Genomic DNA, 24,953 nt, shown 5'->3' with positions numbered 1-24,953 from the left:
ATAGTTTTACATTTAAGTCTTTAATCCAACTTGAGTTAATTTTTGCATTAACAGTGTAAGGAAGAGGTCCAGTTTTAATTCTCTCTAATGATCAGTGATGTTGAACTTTTTTCATATGAGTTTTGGCCACATATATGTCTTCTTTTGAAAAGTGTCTGTTCGTGTCCTTTGCCCACTTTTTATGGGGTTGGTTTTTTCTTGTAAATTTGTTTAAATTCCTCATAGATGATAGAAATTAGACTTTTGTCAGATGTATAGTTTGCAAAAATCTTCTCCAATTCTGTAGGCTGTTTACTCTGTTAATGCTTTATTTTGCTGTGCAGAAGCTCTTTAATTAGATCCCATTTGCCAATTTTTGCTTTTGTTACAATTGGTTTCGGTGCCTTCATCATGAAATATTTGTCCATGCCTATGTCCTAAACGGCATTGCCTAGGTTGTCTTCCAGGAAGTGTTAAGAGAGAAATTTATAGCACTAAATGTCCACATCAAAAAGTTAGAAAGCTCTCAAGTTAACAACCTAACACCATAACTAAAAGAACTACAGAACCAAGAGCAAACAAATCCCAGAGCTAGCAGAAGACAAGAAATAAACAAAATCATAGATGAAATGAAGGAGATAAAGACACACACAAAAAAAAAGATAAAAAGATCAATGCATCCAGGAGCTGGTTTTTGAAGAAAATAATAAAATTTCTAGACCACTAGCTAGACTAACAAAGGAAAAAGAGAAGATTCAAATAAACGCAATCAGAAACAACAAGAAGGGTATTACCACTGACCCCACAGAAATACGAACAACCATGAGAGAACATTAAGAACACCTCCATGCACATAAACTAGAAAATAAAAAAAGGATAAATTTCTGGACACATAAACCCTCCCAAGACTGAACCAGGATGAAACAGAATTCCTGAACAGACCAATAATCAGCTCTGAAATTGAGGCAGTAATAGCCTACCAACCAAAGAAACCCAGGACATGATGAGTTCACAGATGAATTCTACCAGATATACTCTCTTCAATAAAAAATTGAGGAAAAGGGACTCCTCCCTAACTCAATCTATGAGGCCAGCCTCATCTTGATGCCAAAACCTGGCAGAGACACAACAAAAAAAGAAAATTACAGGTGAATATCCTCGATGAACATTGATGCAAAAATCCTCAACAAAACACTGGCAAACGATTCAGCAGCATATCAAAAAGCTTATCCACCATGATCAAATAGGCTTTATCCCTGGGATGCAAGGTTGGTTCAACATAAGCAAATCAGCAAATGTGATTCATAATATAAACAGAACTAAACACAAAAAGCACATGATTATCTCAATAGATGCAGAAAGGGGTTTCTATAAAATTCAACATCCATTAATGTTAAAAACTCTCAGCAAATTAGGTACTGAAGGAACATACTTCAAAATATTAAGAGCCATCTATAACAAACCCACAGCCAACATCATACTGAATGCACAAAAGCTGGAAGCATTCCCCTTGAAAACCAGCACAAGACAAGGACGCCCTCTCTCACCACTTCCATTCAACATAGTATCTGAAGTTCTCACCAGGGCAATCAGGCAAAAGAAATAAACAAAGGCATCTAAATAAAAAGAAGGGAAGTCAAACTATCCCTGCTTGCAGACAACATGATCCTACATCTAGAAAACCCCATAGTCTCGGCCCAAAAGCTTCTTCAGCTGATAAACAACTTCAGCAAAATATCAGGATACAATGTGCAAAAATCAATAGCATTCCTATACACTAATAACAGTCAAGCTGAGAGCCAAATCAGGAAAGAACTTCCATTCATAACTGCCACACAATTATGTGTGCCTAGGAAAACACCCAGGCAAGAGAAAGATCTCTACAAGGAAAACTAAAAACCACTGCACAAAAAAATCAGAGATGACACAAATGGAAATTCATTTTTAAGTTACAATTTTTGATGATCAGCTGTGTTTTGGGCCAAAAAAAGACTGAGAACTGTCATTACTATGGCAAAATGAATCATTTGGTGCTCATCTAAATGAATATTTTGACTGTACTACTGATGCCCTGCCCACTGCGGCTGCCAATCCCTTCCACAAGGTACAACACAAGGAATGCTCTCTTAAAATGTTCATTTTTTTTCCCTGAGCAACTGGTGGAAGGGAATGGCAGCCACAATAGGTGGCTTGAAAACTCTACAAAGAGTATGCTCTCCATACTCTTCCAATTTCTGTGGCTCCCAGGAGCTTCACACTATTGACAGTGTATACCTAATCCCTGCCAAATATCAACTACCCTAGCTGATCTCCTCTTATCAGTTTCCAGATGATTTCGCTCCAGGTAAGCCAATGTTCATGTCTCATCTCTGCAGTCTCTTGTCTCTCTTTAGATTTGTGGCCATTTGATTACCCTGTTTTCTCAGTTCTCCAATGGTTTCAAGAAAACTCATGAATTTACAGTTTATCCAGCTTTTTTCCCTTTCATTGTAAGGGTAGAAGCAATATTTTTCCAGCTCTCAACATTCTTGAGCAAAGACCGGAAATGCTATGATCATGTTCATTTCTACTTCTTTGCTTTTATTGATGCGTTTCCCCTTGTTTCCTATTTTCTTTTCCCAGAAAGTCGATTTTATTACTCCTTCAGGTTCTAGTTCAAACATCCTCTGCTTAAATTTTTCTTATCCAACCAAAATAAATTAATACTTCCCTTTTCAGTGCTCCATCAATACTTTCTTCATTCCATTCTATTAAACAAATTTATTGAACACTTACATTGTGGTATTGTTGCAATGGTCCCCCCAAAAGTTCACTCTAGTAAAGGATACAGACAAGTACACAAATAATGCAAGAAAAGAAATTAACAGATATGAAGAGAACCGATTTCAGTTTAGGATGGTTATTAAGAATATATAAGATATGATATCTGACTAAATACTTAAAACCAAACAGAAATTATCCTAAGAAGTGGAAGGGGTTCATAAGCATATTAAATCACTAATGTAAGAAATTGGTATACTGTATTTTGGTCAGTGTCTTCACTGCTAGTCTGAGATACTTTCAACAAAAACCATATGTTATTCATCTTCATTAGTAGTATCAAGTACTCACTTAATAATTGTTTACTGATTTGAAGGAGTACCTCTCCTTCCTAACAAACCATTTTTTTCAGGTATACGCACATTATAGCAATTAATTGCTCTAAAAATAATGAGCCTATTCTTTATTGCTCCATACTCAAAAGCTAAATAAACAAAAAAGTAAATGAATGGAATTCTGTGTACAAATACCACCTACAAAATACTCTTTACAAATTAGTATTCCATTATTATCCTCTTCATAAAAAGCCATAAATGAGAATGGGGAAAATGTACTTTTATCATTAAGAACTATATAATTGATTTTCTAATATTTTGCACATATGCCAAATCTTATAACTCTATTTTAGCTAAGCTTACAAGCTCACTATTTCAATGAATTAAAATTCTGCTTTCTTTTGTCTGTAAACAAAAATATGTTACTGCAATACTGTATCAAAGAACTATTTATTATGGATAGTTATATGGCTATACTATTTAAGTAAAACTATACTAAGAAGATTGACAGTGTTTACTATCATGGTAGAATCTCATATATTATTTTTATCTGTAATACTGCCACTATGGTCTATAGAAAATATTTTCATTGCTGCACACTGCTATCCAACCAACATATTTAATAGAAGTTAATCAAGAGAAACATTACTTATAACCAGAACATGCTATTATACATAATTGGAGGGAATAGGAGAGCGTTGTGCAAAAGAGGAATGTAGAGTTCTTATTTAAAAGTTATTAAGAATTTCAAGATGATGATAGCAGAGCACTAAACCAAGTGTGCTGCCCTTGTAAGTGTGGGAACCTGTATAAATTCACAGGCCACATGCCCATGAAGTTGGCCTTACTTATAATCAAGCTTTAGTGTTGCAAAGTATTAGAGGCACCCTTGATCTTAGAACAGAAGACAATGATTTAATTCCGTTGGTTTTAAGACCAAAATGGCCTTCCTTAATAGGAATTCCCCCAAGATCTTTTGCTGTGAACTTGTATTTAACTTCAGACTATAGAGAAGGAATAAAAACTGATTGTGCTTACCTTGTCTGAATTTGAAAATCTGTAATACTTAGGTGGCTAAGCAAAGACATAATCACCTAACTTGAAACATTTAGGATAACTCTGCAACAAGTAATATATTTATTTTAAATAAAAATAAAAGGATCATTTTCCATGCTTAATAGACTTTAGGTATAAATTTTTATATATTTATAGTTTTGAAGAATTCTTTATTAAACTTTCCCTATGTTGCTGTAATTATTATGGTTGGAATTTATTATTTGTGTCAAATACAGTACATATATACCTAATATAAACATGTATTTGTCCACATATAATTCAAAACCATAAAAATTTGATTTTAATAATATAGATAAACAAGAAAAAGAATAAAAAACAATTTAAATAGCCTAAAATGCTGCCTTTTAAAGTTAATTTTTGAAGGAAAATAAAATTTTAGAATAAAAACTAAATGCTAAGACAAAAATCATTCATGAAAGTACAGAGAGGAGAGTAGCAGTAGAGGGTTCCTGCATACTGAAAGAACAGAGAAAAGAGAAGAAGATGAATATAAGGAACCAGCTGAAAGGGTTAAAGGACAAGAATTGGAATTAATTATCAGAATTAATAATAAATGACTGAAAAAAGAACGGCATAGAGACATTATATTAGGTATAATATGAAAGAAAAGTGTAAAGATAATGTAGATTTGATACATAAGATTAAGAATGCATCTTTTTCTGGAAATGCAAAAGATAACATGTTCTATGGGGTTGTTTTAAAGCCTCTACAAAATTGTTCTTTAAAAGGTTTAATTTTTAAAGAGAATTCATTAGGTGCAAGTAAATTCTCAAAGAAAAATAAATCATTCTACCAAAAAGACACATGCACCTATATGTTCACTGCAGCAGTATTCAGAATAGCAAGGACATGGAATCAACCTAAATGCCCATCAACACTGGACTGGATAAAGAAAATGTGGTCCACATACACCATGGAATACTACACAGCCATAAAAAATGAAATCATATCCTCTGCCACATGGATACATTATCCTAAGCAAATTAACGTAGGAACAGAAATCCAAATGCCACATGTTTTTGCTTATAAGTGGGAGCTAAATATTGGTACACAGGGACACAAAGATGGGAACAACAGACACTGGGAACTGCTAGAGAGAGAGAGGCAGGAAGGGGAAAAAGTACTTTAAAATTATCTATTGGGTACTATGCACAGTATCTGGATAATGGGATCAATCATATCCCAAACCTCAGCATCATGTAATACACCCATGTTAAAAACCTGCACATGTACCCTCTAATCTAAAATAAAAGTTAAAAATTGTAATAAAGGTATGCCTAACTAGCACAACACTAAATTAAAAAGTAAAACATAAAAATTACTTCAACAACACAAATTCAATCCATGAAAGTTCTAAAAGTCATTCTTACTTACAATTGGCATTGGTCACCTTTTATTCCTTTAGTTGTGCAGAAACATTTTCCTGTGTGCAGATGACAGATATTTGCATGGCCACTGCATGTACAAGCTGTAAGTCAAAACCAAAATGATATTGAATATTCTACATCACAAACATGCACATTTCACATTTCAAGTATTATTATTACCTTATTTTTATGTCCTGTAACTTCCTCTTGCCATCCAAAAACTAAGGTTACCAGATAGTATAAATTATTTTTAATTAAAGGGAAGTAAATTCACTTTTCTGAAAATTTTGAGAAATTCCTTAAAGTCTTTGGGGGATATCCTGAAGTCTACTGTGGATATAACTAGTTATCTAATTCTTCTTTGGGCTTCTCTCCATTTTTACTTTGGTATATTTCTTTAATAAAGTGAGTTTCAAAGCGTTAGTGCTAGAGCTTTGGACTCAAACAGCTTGGGTTCAAAATTTACATCTAAAATCACTATATGACCTTGGACAATTTACTTAACCTGTTTATGCTTAATTTCTTCATTTGCAAAAGAAGAATAACAGCACTTAGCTTTCAGGATTGATGTGAAAATTAAATGAGGTAATGTAATTTAAGACACCTAACACATATTGAGCACTTAATAATTGGCAGATATTACTTCCACTGTTATTACTACTGCTAAGAATAATAAAAACATAGCTGCAGATTGTGTTTTAAAAAAGAACATCTATTTATTTCCTCTAAATTCATCCTTTTAAGTTTCTGAGATCATCCTCATTCTTTTAGAGTATCCTTTTAGATCTTTTTAGATCATCCTTTTAGAGTACTAGACGAAACTTTCCATTTTGTAAAAGTTGCACGATTAATTTGGTTCATATAAACTTGTCTCCTTTTCTTACTTTGCAATCCTTTCTTAAAGAGCACTGTTCAATTATTTAGGACATAAATCTCACACTTAATTATGTCCAACATCCAGTCAATTGGTAGATTTTAATTTCTACATGTATAATCTTTTTTGTATCTGACCCCTCCTTTTCATTCTAACAGCCACCACAAAGTATTGTCATCCACTTTCTCTTACTGACAACAATATAATCACATAGCAGATATCTTTGCCTTCAGTATTTCCAGGTTACAATTAATTCTCCAATCCAATAACACATTCTAAACAGACAAGGCTGATGGTGTCACTAACTCTTTCAAAAACACCTAATGAGAACTACTGCTGTTCTTGTACACTACCAGTTAGCTAAACCATTCTATTGACAAAAATGAAATGATATGGTCTTTTCCTGAATTGTAGAGCCATATAAAATTAAGTGAATGAGTCAAAATTTCCCAACATTCAACTTTTTCATTATTTTTCTTCCAGTATCAATAGTAACTCTAACATATATGTTAATGAATTAATAAATGCAAACAAATGTAACCAGATAATCATATTGCTAGTTCAATTGAGTCTCTGAAAGAAAATAGATACTGTATACCTAAGTGAAATATAAGACCAATATGAACATTTTCAAAAGAAGAGACTAAAACAAAAGTTCAAAACCAGTAATCTTTGAACCAGATAGAGTCAATAAAAGGGGCAAAAAGAGTGAAAGGGGGAAAGACTGGATGGGGATTATCAGAAAAGCCCATTTCAGTGTTAGTAATCCAGTCTTCTGCCTGCCAAGGGAGTGGTTGTCTGTCCTCTTACACAAGCCTAATGAGTGGGACTTCACAGAAGTTTTTGAAGAGTCTGCTGTGGGTCCCCTTAAAATCCAGGTGGCATATTAGAGGAAATTCTGAATTAGGTGTGACCAGCTATGGCTATTTAACTGAGGTGGAAGGACAAATAGAAACAGTTACTTTTAGGAAGTATTTGTACTAACACTGAAGTCAAGAAAAAGAAAGTATGTTTCTTCCAGCTAGCCAGCATCTACTTAATATTCTGACCAACAGGATTGCCTGGAAGCGCTGGAGGACTTCAACGGAAAACTGAAGTAAAAGTTGCCAGAACAGGAAGAAAGTATGTGTCTCCCACACATCACGAGAATTGCATCTAGAAAGGTCAAGACTCAGAAGAGCCCCCAAAGACATTTATGTGAGAATGGATCAGCCATTGTGCATCTCTCACACAGAGGACCTTAACTAAATATGACAACTATTCTTCACACATAAGACTATAATTTTCTCCTCTCCCCTAGAAAGATCAAAAAAATTATTGAGCCAGGAAAGGAGGAAAATACTAGGTTAAGAATGAAAGAACATATGGAATAGAGGAAAAGAGAAAATTTGGCTTCAAAATATGTTCAGAGTTCTTACTTTTATCTGATCTAGACAAGTTTAATTATTTACTTACACACGTGTTCACAAATTAAATTCTCAGGAGTTCCTTATATTAACTAAGAGTGAATCTGAGATTTCATACAAGATCAAGGGAAAAATGTATTGCACTGAATATATTTTAAAGGGTCAGTGACAGAGAAAACTACTGTATTTTGATTATACTCTATGTCTTGCTTGGGAATGATATAAATTATACCTATATAAGAAAAAATCTGAAAAAAAGTACTGCTTATTATTTTGTGAAGACAAAAGATTATGGTGGTGATTTTAAATAGCATGTACATTTTCTGCTTATAAAACTGTTCGTAATTTATATAATGGGATAATTAAACTATCTAATTTAAGGACTAGATTTCTAATGCTACCACTTGTATCGATCTGTGTGTTGCTCCCTTAACCTTTCTTACTGCCTCTTCCCACCAGAAGTAACCACTACCCTAAATTTTATGTTTATCAATTCCTGTTTTTAAAAACCAGCATATATAAATCATTTATAATATTTAACTTGCCATTAGCAAATGAAGATAACTGCAACAAATTCCTAAAAATAGTATCATACAATGAGTCCTGATGACAATACAATTAAGTCAAAAATGAATAATAAACAAATAAAACTCTACTAAAACCCCCATATATCTGGATTAAAAAAAAAAACTCTAGAGGAGTGATGTTAGGAAGATAGTGGAATAAGACTTTCTAGTGTTCATCTCTCATAGAAACATTCATTTGAAAAACTATCCATGCATCAAAATACCTTCCCAACAGCTAAGGAATCCAGACAAGAGATTATACCACCTTACTGCAGTTCGAAAGAAAAAAAAAATGCATTGAATAGGGTAGAAAAGCCAGTTTAACATTATCCATATTACCCCTCCCGCAAGCCCAAGCAGCACAACACTGAGCAAGATACCCCCAAGTCAAGGAAGAATGAAATAAGCACTCAACTTTCCACTGGACTGCAACACCAGATCTGCCTCACTGAACCCAAGGTCAAGCATGACCCCACAGTCCCAAGCTCCATGCTGGCTACTGCAGTATCAGAATCCAGACCCATCCCACTACCAGACTAGTCCCTGCATTGTCAGGCTCCAAGCCTCAACACAATAAAGGCCATATATTCCACAATTACTTCTGCATCAACCTATGATATACCCACAGCTAACATCATACTGAAAGGTAAAAAGTTTAGCTTTTTTCTATAATCAAAAAGAAGACAAGGATGTCCACCTTTACCACTTCTGTTCAATGTAGTACTAAAAGTTCTAGCCACAGCAAAGAGACAGAAAGAAGAAATAAAGGGCATCCAAATAGGAAATTAAAAAGTTAATTAAAAAGTTAAATTGTTTCTGTTTGCTGATGACATGATCTTGTCTACAGAAAACCCTAAAGATTCCCCAAAAAATATGTTAGAACTGATATAGAAGTTCAGTAAAGTTGCAGAATACAAAATCAACATACAAAAATCAATAACATCCCTTCACACTAACAATGAACTAACTGAAAAAGAAATTAAGACATCAATCCCATTCATGATAGCATAAAAAATACTTGGAAGTAAATTTAACCAAGGACTTAAAAGCTCTAAATACTGAAAACCACAAAACATTAAGGAAAGAAATAGCGAGTGACTTATATAAATGGAAAGGTAGCCCATGTTCATGGATTGGGATAATTAGTATTGTTAAAATGCCCATGCTACCAAAAGTAATATACTAAGTCAATGCAATTTCTGACAAAATGCCAATGGCATTTTTCACTGAAAGAGAAAAAGCAATTTTAAAATTCATATGGAAATTAAAAAGATGCCCAGTAGCCCAAGCAATCTTGAGCAAGAATAAAACTGAAGGCATCAAACTATTTGATCTCAAAATATACTACAAACCTATATTAAACAAAACAGCATAGTGCCAACATAAAGAAAAAGAAACATCAACCAAAGGAAGAGAATATAGAGCCCAGCAATAAACTCAAGCACTGACAATCTACTGATTTTTGACAAAAGTGTCAAGAACACACAATGGAGAAAAGATAGTCTCTTGAATAAATTATGCAGGGAAAACTAGATATATTCACATGCAAAATAATGAGATTAGACCCTTATTCAATACACAAAACTCAACTCAAAATGCACTAAAGACTTAAAGGTAAGTCCCAAAACTGTAGAAGAAAACAAGGGAAATGCTACATGACATTGATCTGGGCAAAAATTTCTTGGTTTTCCCAAAAGCACATGCAAAACAAAAGCAAAAATAAACAAATGAGACTGCATCAAACTAAAAATCTTAAGCACAATAAAGGAAATAATCAATAGAGTAAAGAGACAATCCACATACTGGGAGAAAATATTCACAACCCATACATCTGGTAAGAGGCTAATATTCAAAATACATAAGAAATTCAAGCAACTCAATAGCAAGAAAACAAAGAACACAATTTTAAAACGGACAAAGGACCTAAATAAATTTTTTGTAAAAGCAGACATACAAATGGCCAATAGGTATATGAAAAACTGTTCACTATCACTAATCATTAGGAAAATGTAAATTAAAATGACAATGAGTTATCACCTCACATGTGTTTATATGGCTATTATCAAAATGATGAAATTTAACAAATGCTGGCAGGGATGAGCAGAAAAAGGAACCATGTGTACTGTTGGTGAAAATTTAAAATAATAGTCATTATGAAAAGAGTTTGGAGTGTCATCTGAAAAGTAAAATTACAATTACCATATCGTCCAGTAACTCCTGTTCTGGGTATATATCCAAAGGAAATGAAATCAGTGTGCCGAAGAGATAGTCATACTCCTGTGTTCACTGCAGCATTATTCACAATAGCTACGATATAGATGCAACCTAGGTGTCCATCATTGGATGAAATATATATATATATATATATCCACATTTGAATACTATTCAGCCTTTTTTTTTTTGAGACAGAGTCTTGGGCTAAAGTGCAATGGTGCAATCTTGGCTCACTGCAACCTCCACCTCCCGGGTTCAAGCAATTCTCCTGCCTCAGCCTCCCGAGTAGCTGGGATTACAAGCACCCACCACCACTAATGCCCGCCTGGCTAATTTTTGTATTTTTAGTAGAGACGGGGTTTCACTATGTTGGCCAGGCTGGTCTCGAACTCCTGACCTCATGATCCGCCCTGCGCGGTCTCCCAAAGTGCTGGTATTATAGGTGTGAGCCACCATACCTGGCCTCAGCTTTTAAAAAGACAAGATGAATTAATGCTAAATGAAATAAACCAGGCACAAAAAGACAACTACTATATGATCTCAATTATATGTGGGATCTAAAAAATATCAAATTCATAGAAGAAGAAAGTAGAATGATGATTACCACAAGCCAGGGTTAGGAGCGATGGAAGGGGAAAGAAGAAAGGTTGATCAAAGAGTACAAAATTTCGGTTAGGAGGAATAAGCTTTAGTAATCTACTGGACAGAATATATATTTCAAAATTACTAAGAGTAGATTTTAAATGTTATTAACACAAAAATAATTAGCTTAGTTTCATCCTTCCAAAATGAAAACATATATCAAAATGTAAATGCCACATTTTACCCCACAAACATATAATACATATAATTATTATTTGTCAATTAAAATTAAAAATAAAATTCAAAACATAAAAACAAAGGTGTAATGGAACAAAATTACAAATCTCCATAAATGTAAATATTATTTTTTAATTAAAGAGCAGAGAAACACATCACAGAGAAATAAGCACAACAAATATAATATGATACACATTATAAATAATGTGTATATATAACATAAATGAGAAAAAATAACCTATCAATAATAACAATGAAGATGAATAGGCTTAACTTATCTATTTTGTCTCATAAAGCACAACCAACTACATGCTCTAAAGTATAGCCACATTTAGAACCAAGTGACTCAGAAAAACTAAAAATAAGAGATAGAGAAGGTTTACCAGGCAAATGGAAACAATAAGAATGCAGAGATTACAAACCTGGTATCAATTAAATTAAAATAAAACTTAAACCAAAAAAGCATTAAATATGACAAAGACCTTTTTAGTACCAAAGCTAAAAGTCACCATGAATATATAACAGTTATGAATATTTCAGTGACAAATAACAAAGCAACTATGTTTACAAAGCAAAATCACAGAAGACATAAGGAGTAAGGAGACAAATAGAAAGACTTTAGCACACCACACCTAGTAGAAACCAGCACACCACTCTTAGTACAAAACAGTAGATATAAAATATGAAAAACTGTAAAAGGCCTAAAGAAAATAATCACTAAGTTAGATATTATAACAAGATAGCTGAATAGATTCCAGGCTTATGCCTTGATACTAAAGAATACGCCTTCTTCCCACTACACATAAAACATTCAGAAAACATAATCATGCATTATGTCACAGGAAAACATCAGTACCTTACACAAAGTGGTAACAACACTTAATCACACAATAAAACTAAAAATTTATAATAAACACAAATTTCCTTCAAAAGTGATGATGACGATACTATATATCATAACATAAGTAGTAGATTTACAGTAGTGATACGAGTGATCAGATTCACAATAGCCATAAGTGGAAACAACCCAAAGGCCCATCAACTTATAAATGATAAAATATCCATACAATGGAATATAATTCAGCAATGAAAAGAAATAAAGTACTAATACATGCTACATAGATGAATCTTAAAAAAATATTCAGTGAAAAAAAGCCAAACACAAAAGATTACATATTACATGATTCAATTTATAGGAGCTATTTATAACAGGTAAATCCATAAAGTCTGAAAGCAGATTTGTAGCTGCCCAGGGCTGGGTTGTTTAATGGTTATGGGTTTTCTTTTGCAGTGATGGAAATGGCTGGAAATTGATACAGGTGTTGGCTGCACAACACTGTGAATGTCCTAAATGCCACTGGATTGTGGATTTCATAATAATTTTGTGTTACCTGAATTGTACCTCAATAGAAAACAATTATATTAATAGAGTAATAACATGCAACTAGAAATTTAAATTAACATTTGTTGGGGTTCAATCAGGCTGGTAGGAAAAATATCAGAGATAGTTATAGAGATAGACACAAATCTTGAAAGGCCGAGAAGTTTGCATAGCTTCGGTAATAGAACTGGCTAAAGGCAGCCTGGTCCCTTTACCTTTAAACAAATTAAAGCAGCAACAAAGGAAGGCATAGTAGTTTACCTAGCTAGCTTGTTTACTCATCTGATCTTAAGACTAACCTTTTATCCTTGCGATAGTTTACTGAGAATGATGATTTCCAATTTCATCCATGTCCCTACAAAGGACATGATGTCCCTACAAAGGACATCATTTTTTATGGCTGCATAGTATTCCATGGTGTATATGTGCCACATTTTCTTAATCCAGTCTATCATTGTTGGACATTTGGGTTGGTTCCAAGTCTTTGCTATTGTGAATAGTGCCGCAATAAACATACGTGTGCATGTGTCTTTATAGCAGCATGATTTATAGCAAGGACAAAAAACCAAACACCGCATGTTCTCACTCATAGGTGGGAACTGAACAATGAGAACACATGGACACAGGAAGGGGAACATCACACTCTGGGGACTGTTGCGGGGTGAGGGGAGGGGGGAGGGATAGCATTAGGAGATATACCTAATGCTAAATGACGAGTTAATGGGTACAGCACACCAGCATGGCACATGTATACATATGTAACTAACCTGCACATTGTGCACATGTATCCTAAAACTTAAAGTATAATAATAATAAAATAAAAATTAAAAAAAAGACTAACCTTTGATGTACCTTGGGTGCTTAAGTGCTTTTTACTGGAGGAGAAGTCCACAATGTCAGTTACCTTCTACTGGTGTTTACTCAAGCCTTTGTTAATCAGTCTTACTGAATAAATGCTAGTCTCACTAGCTGATCAAGGCAGTCGCAACTGTTTACAGTACTCAGTGGGGAGTCTGTAAGCAGCTTGAACACCCTCAACTGGATTGGCAAAGCAGAATATCTGTGGGTCAAGTATACATTATTCATCCGTCGCCAGGTCAAGGATCTGCAAGGGACAGACCCCCCGCAGCTGGTGCCCCCGTGAAAGGAGCGCTGCCGCAAAGATTAATATCATTTATTAGCAACAGGTTGTGAAATATTTAGAGACAAATTTAACAAAATATGAGCAAGCTCTATACACCGACAACCATATCTACTGAAAGGATTTTTAAATATCTAAATAAATGGATATGCCATGCACATGAATTAGAAAATTACGTATTGGTAAAGTAACATTTCTCCCAAAATTTATACAACAAATTTTATAAAATTTCAATACAATTCCAGCCGGCTATTTTTGTAGAGACTTGCAAGCTACTTCTAAAACTTATATACATCTTAAAACATGAAAGAAAAAAAGCATTTAAAAAAGACGAAGATAGAAGACTTAAAAGACATAATTTCAAGACGTGCTTTAAAACCATAGCAATTAAGAAAGTTTGGTAATGACATTAGGCCAAAGAGAGTGATCAATGGACCAGAATAGAGAAGACAGAAACAATCCTACACATATTCCATCAATTTAGTTTTCAACAAATGTGCTAAAGTAATTCAATGAGAAAAGAATTGTCATTTCAACAAATGGTGCTAGAACAACTGGACATCTGGAAGAGAAAAAAGGAACCAGTATCACAACTTCACATTACACACAAATTTTACTCAGAATTAATCACAAATTTCCATGTAAGAGTTAACACTATACAATTTCTGGAAGAAAAAAACAGAGAAAAAATATTTGCCTCCTTGGGGTAGGTAAAGATTTCATGTACGTGATACAAAAAGTATAAAATATCAAAGAAAAAAACATATAATTTATCTACTTTAAAATATCTTCGTTTTATAAGAAGATACTCTTAATAAAATGAAAAGTGAAGTCATAGGCTGAGGGAAATATTCGCAATCCACATATCTGAGGGAGATCTTCTATGTGAAATATTATAAGACCTCTTAAAATTTAACAGAAAGAAGAAAAATAGCCCAGTTTTTAAAAGTGGACAAAAGATATGAATAGATACTTCATACGCACAAGCAGAAAAGATAGACAACTTGCTAATAAACACATGAAAAGATATTTAATGTCCTTAGCCAACAGACAAATATAATTGTAAATCAACAAGACATACCATCAAACACATAATGGCTAAAATGTAAAAAGGTTGACAACACTAAATGTTGATAATAAAATGAAACACTAAAATCCTCATAAATTTCTGACAGAAATATGCAATGATACAATTACTTTGAAAAACAGTTTGACAATTTCCTATAAGGTGACACATACGTTTACAAATTTATGATAGCACAAAAAGCAATTCCACTCTAAAGTATTTACCCAAGAGAAATGCAAGACATGCACACATACACTTACACATAAATATAAACACATAAATATTAACACTAATATTGTAAGTAACAATATTAACAAATAATATTGCTCCTTACAAACTAGAAAAAAACCAGGTGTGATGGAATAAACAAAATGTGGTATATTCAGACAATAAAATACTACTCAGCAAAAAAAAAAGAGAAATTAAAAATGCTGAGTGAAAGAAATCAGAAACGAAAGTTCTATTTAATTTTATGTATGCAAAACTTTAGAAATAACAAATACAGTCTCTAGCAAGGATCATCAAACTATAGCCCATGAGCCAAATCTAGCTTGTCTTTTACTTTTGTATGACCCATGAGCTTAGGGTAGATTTTTAAAATGTTTAATGGTTGAAGAAAAAAAAATGAAGAAAAAATGCATAACATGAAAATTTCATGAAATTCGAATTTCAGTGTATATGAAATAAGTTCTACTGGAATACAGCCACATTCATTTGTTTAGATAGTATACATGACTGCTTTCATTTTATAGAAGCAGAGTTGAGCTGCTGCACACAGACCGAATGGCCCATAAAGCATAAAATATTTTCTTTAAAGAAAAAAAAACCCTTATATTTGTGACCAAAAGAAATTAAAAAGTAGTATTTGGCTGCACCTTGGGGCAGGTGAGGAAGTGATGGGGAGGAGATACAGTGGAAACTTTTGGGGTGAAAAAAATGTTTATCTTGATTGTGGTAGTGATTTATTGGATATAGAGAATTTGACAACATTTCTCTAAGGGCACTTTTAAAGAACATGCATTTACTATTTATAACTAATTCTATGAAGATAAAATATATATAGTTACGACAACATGATGTTCCTTGGTAGGGAATTGAGAAAAGTTAATATATTTACTTTCATTTGTTTGCATAGGTTTTGCATCTTTTAGTGCTTTAATGACACAAACTCACACTTTTTCAAATATGAAATGAAGATAATACTAATTAAATAATTTTAATTTCAAGACCTGTACTGTTAAATTGTGCCTATTTATAAACGCAAAATAATATATTTTAAATTATGTTACTTTTTGATATTTTCCTTGCTTCTCAGTCCATATCAAGTCAGCTCAAGTGCAATTACTTAAAGGGTATCAAAGAAAGTAAAACTTACATAAAATAAACAAAACTGCATTTTTTCTGAGTCTGTATTTGGAAAAGGTAACTAAATTTTACAGTATTTGAACATACATCATGCTGTCTTTACTTCATTTATTTTGTCAACAAATATTTATTATCTTAATTTGTAAAGTAGCATAATTTGTTATAAATGACATTTTGTGATAGGTGCCTCACATATCCAATTTAAAATATATTTCTGAATATTTGTATATTTTTGGAAGCAGCACCAAGTATGATATATTCGATGCTGAATTTTGCAATTTTCTTATGGGACCCTTGATTTAGAAAGGTATCAATCTTATGCCAATAGCACAACTGGAAATTTTTCATTGATATTATATTCAATTTTATAAATATAAACTTACAAACATAAATGCAGTAAGGGAAAATGTCTGCAAGTCTTATACACATATACAAATATCTAACTATACACATAGTTAATCTAGCATGCATGTTACTTTTCTGAAATTACATACAGACACAAACCATACAGACCCACAAAGATATGAAGATTTTCTCACCCAGTCATAATTATCATTTTTTAAAACATATGTTTTAATCAGGAATGAAAGAGGAGACATCACTACCAACTTTACAGAAATCTTCAACAAAATATTAGCAAAGCAAATTTAGGCAAACATTAACAGATTCCCACCATGATCCAGTGGGCTTTATCCTAGGAAAATAAAGTTGGTTTCACATACAAAAATCAGTAAATGCAATGTACCACACTAAAAGAAAAAAGACCAGTAGAGAAAAAAAAAAAAAAGAAAAAAAAAAAAACAAAAATAACCAAATAAATACAGAAAAATTATTTTGAAAAATCCAATGTTCTTTCATCATTAAAAATAATCAACTAGAAATAAAAAGAACTTCCTCTCTATTTCTATTAAACCCACATGATACTGGCATAAATATACAATGCATATCAATGGAATGAAATTAAGAGTCCCAAAACAAACCATTACATTTATGGACAATTGACTCTTGACAAGGGTGCACAAATACGGGTACTTGATAAATAGCATGGGCATTTTTTTAAAAACTCACATCTAACATGCTTAATAGTAAAAAACAGAATCTTTTCTCCCACTGCAATCAGGAATGAGACATGGATGCCTGCTCTTGCCACTTATTTTTATTCTTGTACTGGAGATTCTTATCAAACCAAGTAGCTATTAAAAAAGAAAAAAAAAGCAAAGAACAGAATTAAAAGTATCCAGACTGGAAAGGAAGAAGTGAAGCTATCACTACTCACGTATGACATGATCTTGGATAGCCTAAATAATCCACAAAAAGTCTATTAGAACTAATAGATTAATTAAGCAAGGATACCAAATCAATGTTTAAGCAGGATATAAAATCAATGTATAAAAGTCTATTGTACTTCTATACACTAGCAATAAACAATGTGAAAATGAAATTAAAAAAATAATTTCATATAAAATAGTATTAAAATAAAATTCTCATGAAATAATTTAATAAAAGAAGTACAAGATGTACTGTAAAAAATTATAAAATGTTTAAAAATTAAAGATGGTATAAATAAATTGAAAGACAGCCCATGTTCATGGATAAGAAGAATTAATATTGGTAAGATGATTTATAAATTTACTCTATAGATTGCATGTAATCCTTATCAGAATCTGAGCTTTCTTCTTTGTAGAAAACGACAAGCTGATTCTAAAATACACATATAATTACAAGGAGTCTCAAATAGCCAAAACATTTTTAAAAGAAGAATAAAGTTGGAGATTCAGCCATCCCAATTTCAAACATTACTACAAAGCAACAATATTAAAACTACATAATGCTGGTATAAATATAAAATGTGTATAAATGGAAGAAAATTGAAAGTCCAAAAATAAACCATTACACTTATGGCCAATCGATTCTTGTCAAGGGTGCCAAAATAAGTAAATGGGGGAAGAATAGCCATTTCAACAAATGATGGCAGGACAACTAGATATGCATGTTTAAAAAAAATAGAGTTGGACTCCTACACATCAGACCATGCCCTAAACATCACTCAAAATATATAAGACACCTAAATATAAGAGTTAAAATTATAAAGCTCTCCAGAAAAATGTATGAATAAAACGTTGTGACCTTGAGTTAGGTAATTGTTTTAGTACTAGGAGCACACAAAAAACAAAAATATAAATTGGACTGGATCAGTCTTTAAAAATATTGTGCTACAAATGATACCATCAAAAAAATAAGAGGAAAATAAAGAATGGAATAAAATTTTTGCAATTTGTATTTCTTATTTGTATCCAGAATATAAAGAACTCTTCTATTAAATAATAAAAACATGGCCTGGCACGGTGACTTGCACCTGTAATCCCAGCACTTTGGGAGGCCGAGGCCGGCGGATCACCTGAGGTCAGGAGTTTGAGACCAGCCTGGCCAACATGGTGAAACCCCATGTCTACTAAAAAAAAAAAAAAAAAAAAAAAAAAAATTGCCAGGTATGGTGGCATGTGCCTGTAGTCCCAGCTACCCAGGAGGCTGAGGCAGGAGAATTGCTTGAACCTGGGAGGCAGAAGTTGCAGTGAGTCGAGATTGCGCCACTGCACTCCAGCCTGGGCGACAGAGTGAGACTCCGTCTCAAAAAATAGTAATAATAAAAATAAACAAAAAACAAAGATAAATGCCCAACTAAAAAAAGTCCAGAAAAATATCTGAATATTCCAAAGAAGATTATTCCAAAGAAGATTTACAAATGACTGATAAGCACAGAAAAAGATATTTAAAATCATTACTCCTTAGGGAAATGCAAATCAAAACTCCAATGAGATCACTTCACACATACTGGGAGGGCTATAATAAAAAAGACAGATAATGATAAGAGTTTGTGGAATATGGAGAAATAGAAACACACATGAATTGCTGGTCAAGATGTATAATGATGCAGCTATTCTTGGAAACAGTTTGGTAGTCCACGAAAATATTAAACATAAAATTTACATATAACCCAGCAAATCTACTTCTAGAAATATATACCAAAGAGGATTTTTTTAAATGTCCACAATAAAACATACACGGAATGTTCATAGCAGCATTATTCTTAATAGCCAAAGAATGGAAATAGGTCAAAAGTCCATCAACTAACGAAGAAACAAAATATGATATAGCCATATTTGAATTGGATATTATAATTGAATTTTGTCTGGCAATAAAAATTAGTACAGTCCTGGTACATAATACAACATGGATGAACCTTTATTACACTACATGAAAAAAGTCAGTCATGAAAGATCACATATTTGATAATTTCACTTATATGAAATTTCCAGAAGAATAAAACCTATAGAAATAGGAAGTAGATTATTGATTGCCCAGGGCTACCAGAGGCAGGGCTGGGGGACAAGGGAGGAAGGGGAATGGCTGCTAATGACTGAGGGCTTTTTAGAGGGGGGTGATGAAAACATTTTAAAGGTAGATTATAATTATGTTTGCATGACCCGGTGAATACAGTAAAAACAACTGAATTGTGTACTTTCAAATGGTAATTTTTTAAATGTATGAATTTATTTTAACAGAGATGTTTGAAAAATCATCAGTACTTGCCGTATTATGAAATACTGTAGAACACTAAGTTTCTTGCTAATTGCTTATGATTATTACCTTTGAAAAAACAGATGATTAAAATAAATACACACATCTCCATATGCATACATAAAATTTCTTTTGGTACTAGAAAGGTTTCAAAGAACCTGTTTTTCTACTAGAAGACATTTTTACATAAAGGTATAAAGTTGGCCAGGCACGGTGGCTCACGACTGTAATCCCAGCACTTTGGGAGGCTGAGGCGGGCGGATCACAAAGTCAGCAGATCGAGACCATCCTGGCTACCAGGGTGAAACCCCGTCTCTACTAAAAATACAAAAACAAAATTAGCCGGGCATGGTGGTGGGCACCCGTAGTCCCAGCTACTAGGGAGGCTGAGGCGAGAGAAGGGTGTGAACCCGGGAGGCAGAGCTTGCAATGAGCCGAGATCACGCCACTGAATTCCAGCCTGGGCCACAGAGCGAGACTCCGTCTCAAAAGAAAAAAAGGTATAAAGTTTACTTCATAAAGAATATTTAAATAAACCTACACAGTTTTTTCATTAAGTTTGTAGAATTAGCTGTGGGAACATAAGATGTGAGAATTACAGAGTGAAACACAAGGCAGAGAACTGCAGGGAATAAAGGAAACTGTCATCAAGCAATAAAGACACACCGTGATATATTAGTAATATGTAACTTCAAAAATAATGAATATATCATGACGTCTTTTAATATTAATCTGCAAAGTTTCATATTAATACTGTCATATTCAGAGTTACACTAAAACGATGCATATTAATATTTTAAAATTTGGATAAACCTTTCGTTTATCTGTTATGGCAAAACTGGATACTAGTTATACTTGCCACATTTCTTAAAAGAATTACCATTGTACAGTAAATTCAATAATTTCTAAGACAGTACCTTTTTGTGAGCTCATTTTGAGAGAATTCCCTTGTGGCACTGTATTTCAGAGTAAAATAGCACAAATGCATTTTAAATTCAATTGTTTAAAATTTATACTTCATGACAGTGCTGAAATTATTCTGTTGTTGTCAGCATTTGTGGCTATCCTTTTATGCTGAACCAGCACCTATGAAGGCATTATACAGTGGCCTTTGTTTAAAATTTTATATATGATGATGATTTTATATTCTAGATATACACTAAAGGAACATAATGAGGCCACATATTTATGCCCCCTAGAATATAAAGTTGCAGTATCAATTTATAAGCAAAACCAAACAATAAAGATAAAAAAGATGCAAAAAAAGTTATTGAAAGAAGTTGTTTATAAAAAAAAAACACTTTAGAAACATAAAACCAAAGAGTAGCCAATGGTAGTACCTGCTTCAAAATCAGTTTATGTTCCTATGCCCATCCCTTGCTATATCATTATTTCCTTGCTTGCATCATCATCAACTGTCATATACTTGTAACAACCCCTAGAGGTTAGGATATCATGTAAATTTAATTTTCTTTGTATCCTTACAGCATAATTATACTTAAAGAAATTTAATAGATATGTTATAGATTAGATTTCAAATATAGTAAGAATTCTAACAAAGACAAAAGTTCAAATACCCTATAATTTAAAATTCTATGCTTCAAAAACACTGGGAGACTTGCTGATCTGTGCCACTGTGACAGGCTTGTTGGTCTTATCCCAAAGCAGATCCTGAACAGGTCCCCAATCTCAGCTCCAGCCCCTCTCTGCTGTGGCCTAGAAACAATCCCACACACACAGGGAACTGCTGGGAGACTAACTCCTCTGCCACTGTGAGAAGCTTGTCAGACGCAGTCCAACAGCACATCCTGGTACAGCCTTGGATCTTGGTCCCAGTATCTCTTATTTACCGTTGTAAAACAGTTCTGCCTAGTCAGGGCGCCACTGGGAAACAAGCCCATCTGAGTCCCCAGGACAGGCTTATCAACTTTAGTTCCACAGTAGAACCTGAAATGGCCCTGGATCTTGGGTCTGGCTCATCTTGACTGCAGCCTGAAATCAGTTCTGCCTTCCCAGGGACCTACAGATGGGCGTGTCTGTTACTGCCTCTACAGGCTAACCTGCTGACATTAGTCCCACTGTGGATCTTGAAACAGCCCTATAAATCAGTTGTATCCCCTGTCAACTACAATCTGAGAGCAGGTGTACCCACCAATGAACGTGCTGGTAAATACACATGTATGATACCCCAGAGACAGATATGAAGACCTTGGCCTCAGGTGTAGACCCTGAAGCAGCTCTAACTCAGTCCCAGTCCATCTAGGATACAGACCAGGGAAGTGCTGTCTGTCTGCTAAAGGACCCACCCAGAAATCCAGTGGCAGCCCTTACAAGAATGCAGAAGAAGCCACAGTAGTCCATATATGTGGCCACAGACCAAATGTCTGTTAACTCTGAACGCACATCTCAGTGTAAGCCCTACCAACCAAGGTTCTGGAGAGAGTGCAGTCCACCTAGGAACTGGAGAGAATTCATACTTGGTAGAGCCCCAGTAGCAGTGTCATCATCCTCAGACCCTACCACAGAAACAGCATCAGCCACATGAGCCAACTCCAATTCCATTCAACCATAATTTCAGAGGCAATTCCATCAGCCCAAGGACCCAACAGGAGAAGGACTTATAAAGACATATACAGACTGTCAAATTTTGTAAGGACTGGAAGAGGTGTTTGCTCCTCAACTGCACAGATACTGGTGCAAGGCTACATAGTTAAGAAAAAATCAGAAAAATATGATACCACAAAAGCTCCAGTAACTAACGCCCAAAAGTGGAGAAATACAAATTGCCTGAAAAAGAATTCAAAATAATGATGCTAAAGATGCTTTATAGATGCAAGGAAACATAGATAGACAACCGTATTAATCCATTTTCACACTGCTGATAAAGACATACCCAAGACTGCGAAGAAGAATAGGTTTAATGGACTTACAGTTCCACATGGCGGGGGAGGCCTCACAATCATGGTGGAAGGTGAATGGCACTTTTTACAAGGTGTCAGCAAGACAGAAGGAGAGCCAAGTGAATGGGGTACCATCAGACCTCGTGAGACTTATTCACTACCACAAGAACAGTATGGGAAAAACTGCCGTCGTGATTCAGTTATCTCCCACTGGGTCCCTCCCACAACATGAGAAATTATGGGAGCTACAATTTAAGATGAGATTTGGGTAGGGACACAGCCAAACCATACCAACAATTAAATAAAATTATAAAAATAATGCATGAACAAAATGAGAAGCTTAATAAGAAAATGTAAACAATAAAAAGAACAAAACAGAAATCCAAGAGCTACAGAATATGACAGAAATGAAAATCACAATAGAGTTTAAACAGCAGACTCAATCATACACAAGAAAAAAATTAGCAAACTCAGAGATAGATCATTTGAAATTAACCAGTTAGAAAAACAAGCAAAAAATGATTCTTTTTAAAATGAAGAAAGCATAAGGAATCTATGTGACACCATCAAATATAAAAACATATGAATTATGGGATCACCAGAAGACGTGACAAAGGGAGAAAAAGTTTACTTATAGAAATACTGGCTGAAAACTTCCCAAATATTGGGAAGGTTACAGACATCCAGATTTCCAAACTTAAAAAAATCTCAGGTAAGATGAATCCAAAAAATACTCTGTGACAAAATATAATAAAATTGTCAAAAGTCAAAAACAGGACTGGGTGGTTCATGCCTGTAATCACAGCACTTTGAAAGGCTGAGGCAGAAGGATCGCTTGAGACCAGGAGTTCAAGATCAGTCTGGGCAACATAGCAAGACCCCATATCTTCAAAAACTAAAAAAATTAACTGGATGTGGTAGCATGCATCTGTAGTCCTAGCTACTAGACCCTATATCTTCAAAAACTAAAAAAATTAACTGGATGTGGTAGCATGCATCTGTAGTCCTAGCTACTTGGGGAGGCCAAGGCAGGAGGATTGCATGACCTAGAATTTGAAGTTACAATGAGCTATGATTACACCACTGCACTCTAGCCTGGGCAACAAAGCAAGATCCTGTCTCGAAAATAAATAAATAAATAAATAAAGTCAAAGGCAGAGAATCTTCAGCAGTAAGAGATAACAGAATCATCACATATCAAGGAATCTCCATAAGGCTATTAATGGAAATCCCTACCCCCTTTAAAAAAAACAACCACCTTATAAAACAGGAGGAAGAAGGATGATGTATTCAAATTGCTTACAGGAAAAAAACACCACCAAGACTTTTACATCAGCAAAGGTGTCCTTCAGAAGTGAAATAGAGAGAAACACATTTCAAGACACACAAAAAGCTAAGAGAGTCCACCACCACTTGACCTGATTTACAATAAATACTAAAGGAAATTCTTCAATTTGAAATGAAAGTATGATAAGTAACAACATTAAAAATATGAAAATATAAAACTCACTAGTAAATGTAAATCTATAGTCAAATTCAGAATACAGTAATACAGTAACAGTGGTATATAAATCACTTTTAGCTGTAGTATAAAATTTAAAAGAAAAAAGTAATAAAGTATCTATAGTCATAATACATTTTCTAAAAACAATATAAAAAAATAAGTTGACATCAATTACATAAAACGTAATGGAAAGGTGAAAAAGCATAGTTTTTGTATGTGATTAAATTCAAGTTATTATTAGCTTAAATCAGAATATTATATTTTATGCTTAATGGTAATCATGAAATAAAAACCTCTAGTACATGCACAAAAGATAAAGAAAAAAGAATGAGAGCATACCACTATAAAAATACAACAAAACACAAAGTAAAAAGCAAGGTTGGAGGAAAGAAACAAAAGAACTACAAAACAATCACCAAACAATTAACAAAATAGCAAGATTAAATATTTATCAGTAATTACTTTAAACTTACATGGATTAAATTTTCAAATAAAAAGACACAGATTAGCTAACTGGACTTTTTTTAATGATCAAACAATAGACTCCCTATAAGAGACAAACTTTAATATTAAAGGCATACATAGAAAGTGAAGGGATGGAAAATGATATTCCATGCAAA

The 24,953-nt window shown here is 33.6% G+C and overlaps 1 protein-coding gene across 6 annotated transcripts in view; it reads right to left on the bottom strand.

Annotated features, from left to right (window-relative positions):
- Nucleotides 1–24,953, bottom strand: part of ATRNL1 (attractin like 1) — an 857,023-nt gene that overhangs the window by 549,154 nt on the left and 282,916 nt on the right. For all 6 annotated transcript variants that reach the window (XR_008619833.3, XM_034931565.3, XM_034931566.4 and 3 more), the window contains one exon: nucleotides 5,526–5,619. Coding sequence is in view for 5 of the 6 variants with exons in the window: in XM_034931565.3 (XP_034787456.1) it covers nucleotides 5,526–5,619 (94 nt within the window). In the remaining variant the exon portion in view is untranslated. The remainder of the gene's footprint in view (nucleotides 1–5,525; nucleotides 5,620–24,953) is intronic.

The sequence above is a fragment of the Pan paniscus genome, chromosome 8, assembly GCF_029289425.2.
Source record: "Pan paniscus chromosome 8, NHGRI_mPanPan1-v2.0_pri, whole genome shotgun sequence".
Lineage (NCBI taxonomy): Eukaryota > Metazoa > Chordata > Mammalia > Primates > Hominidae > Pan > Pan paniscus.
This window is presented reverse-complemented; position numbering and strand designations above follow the sequence as displayed.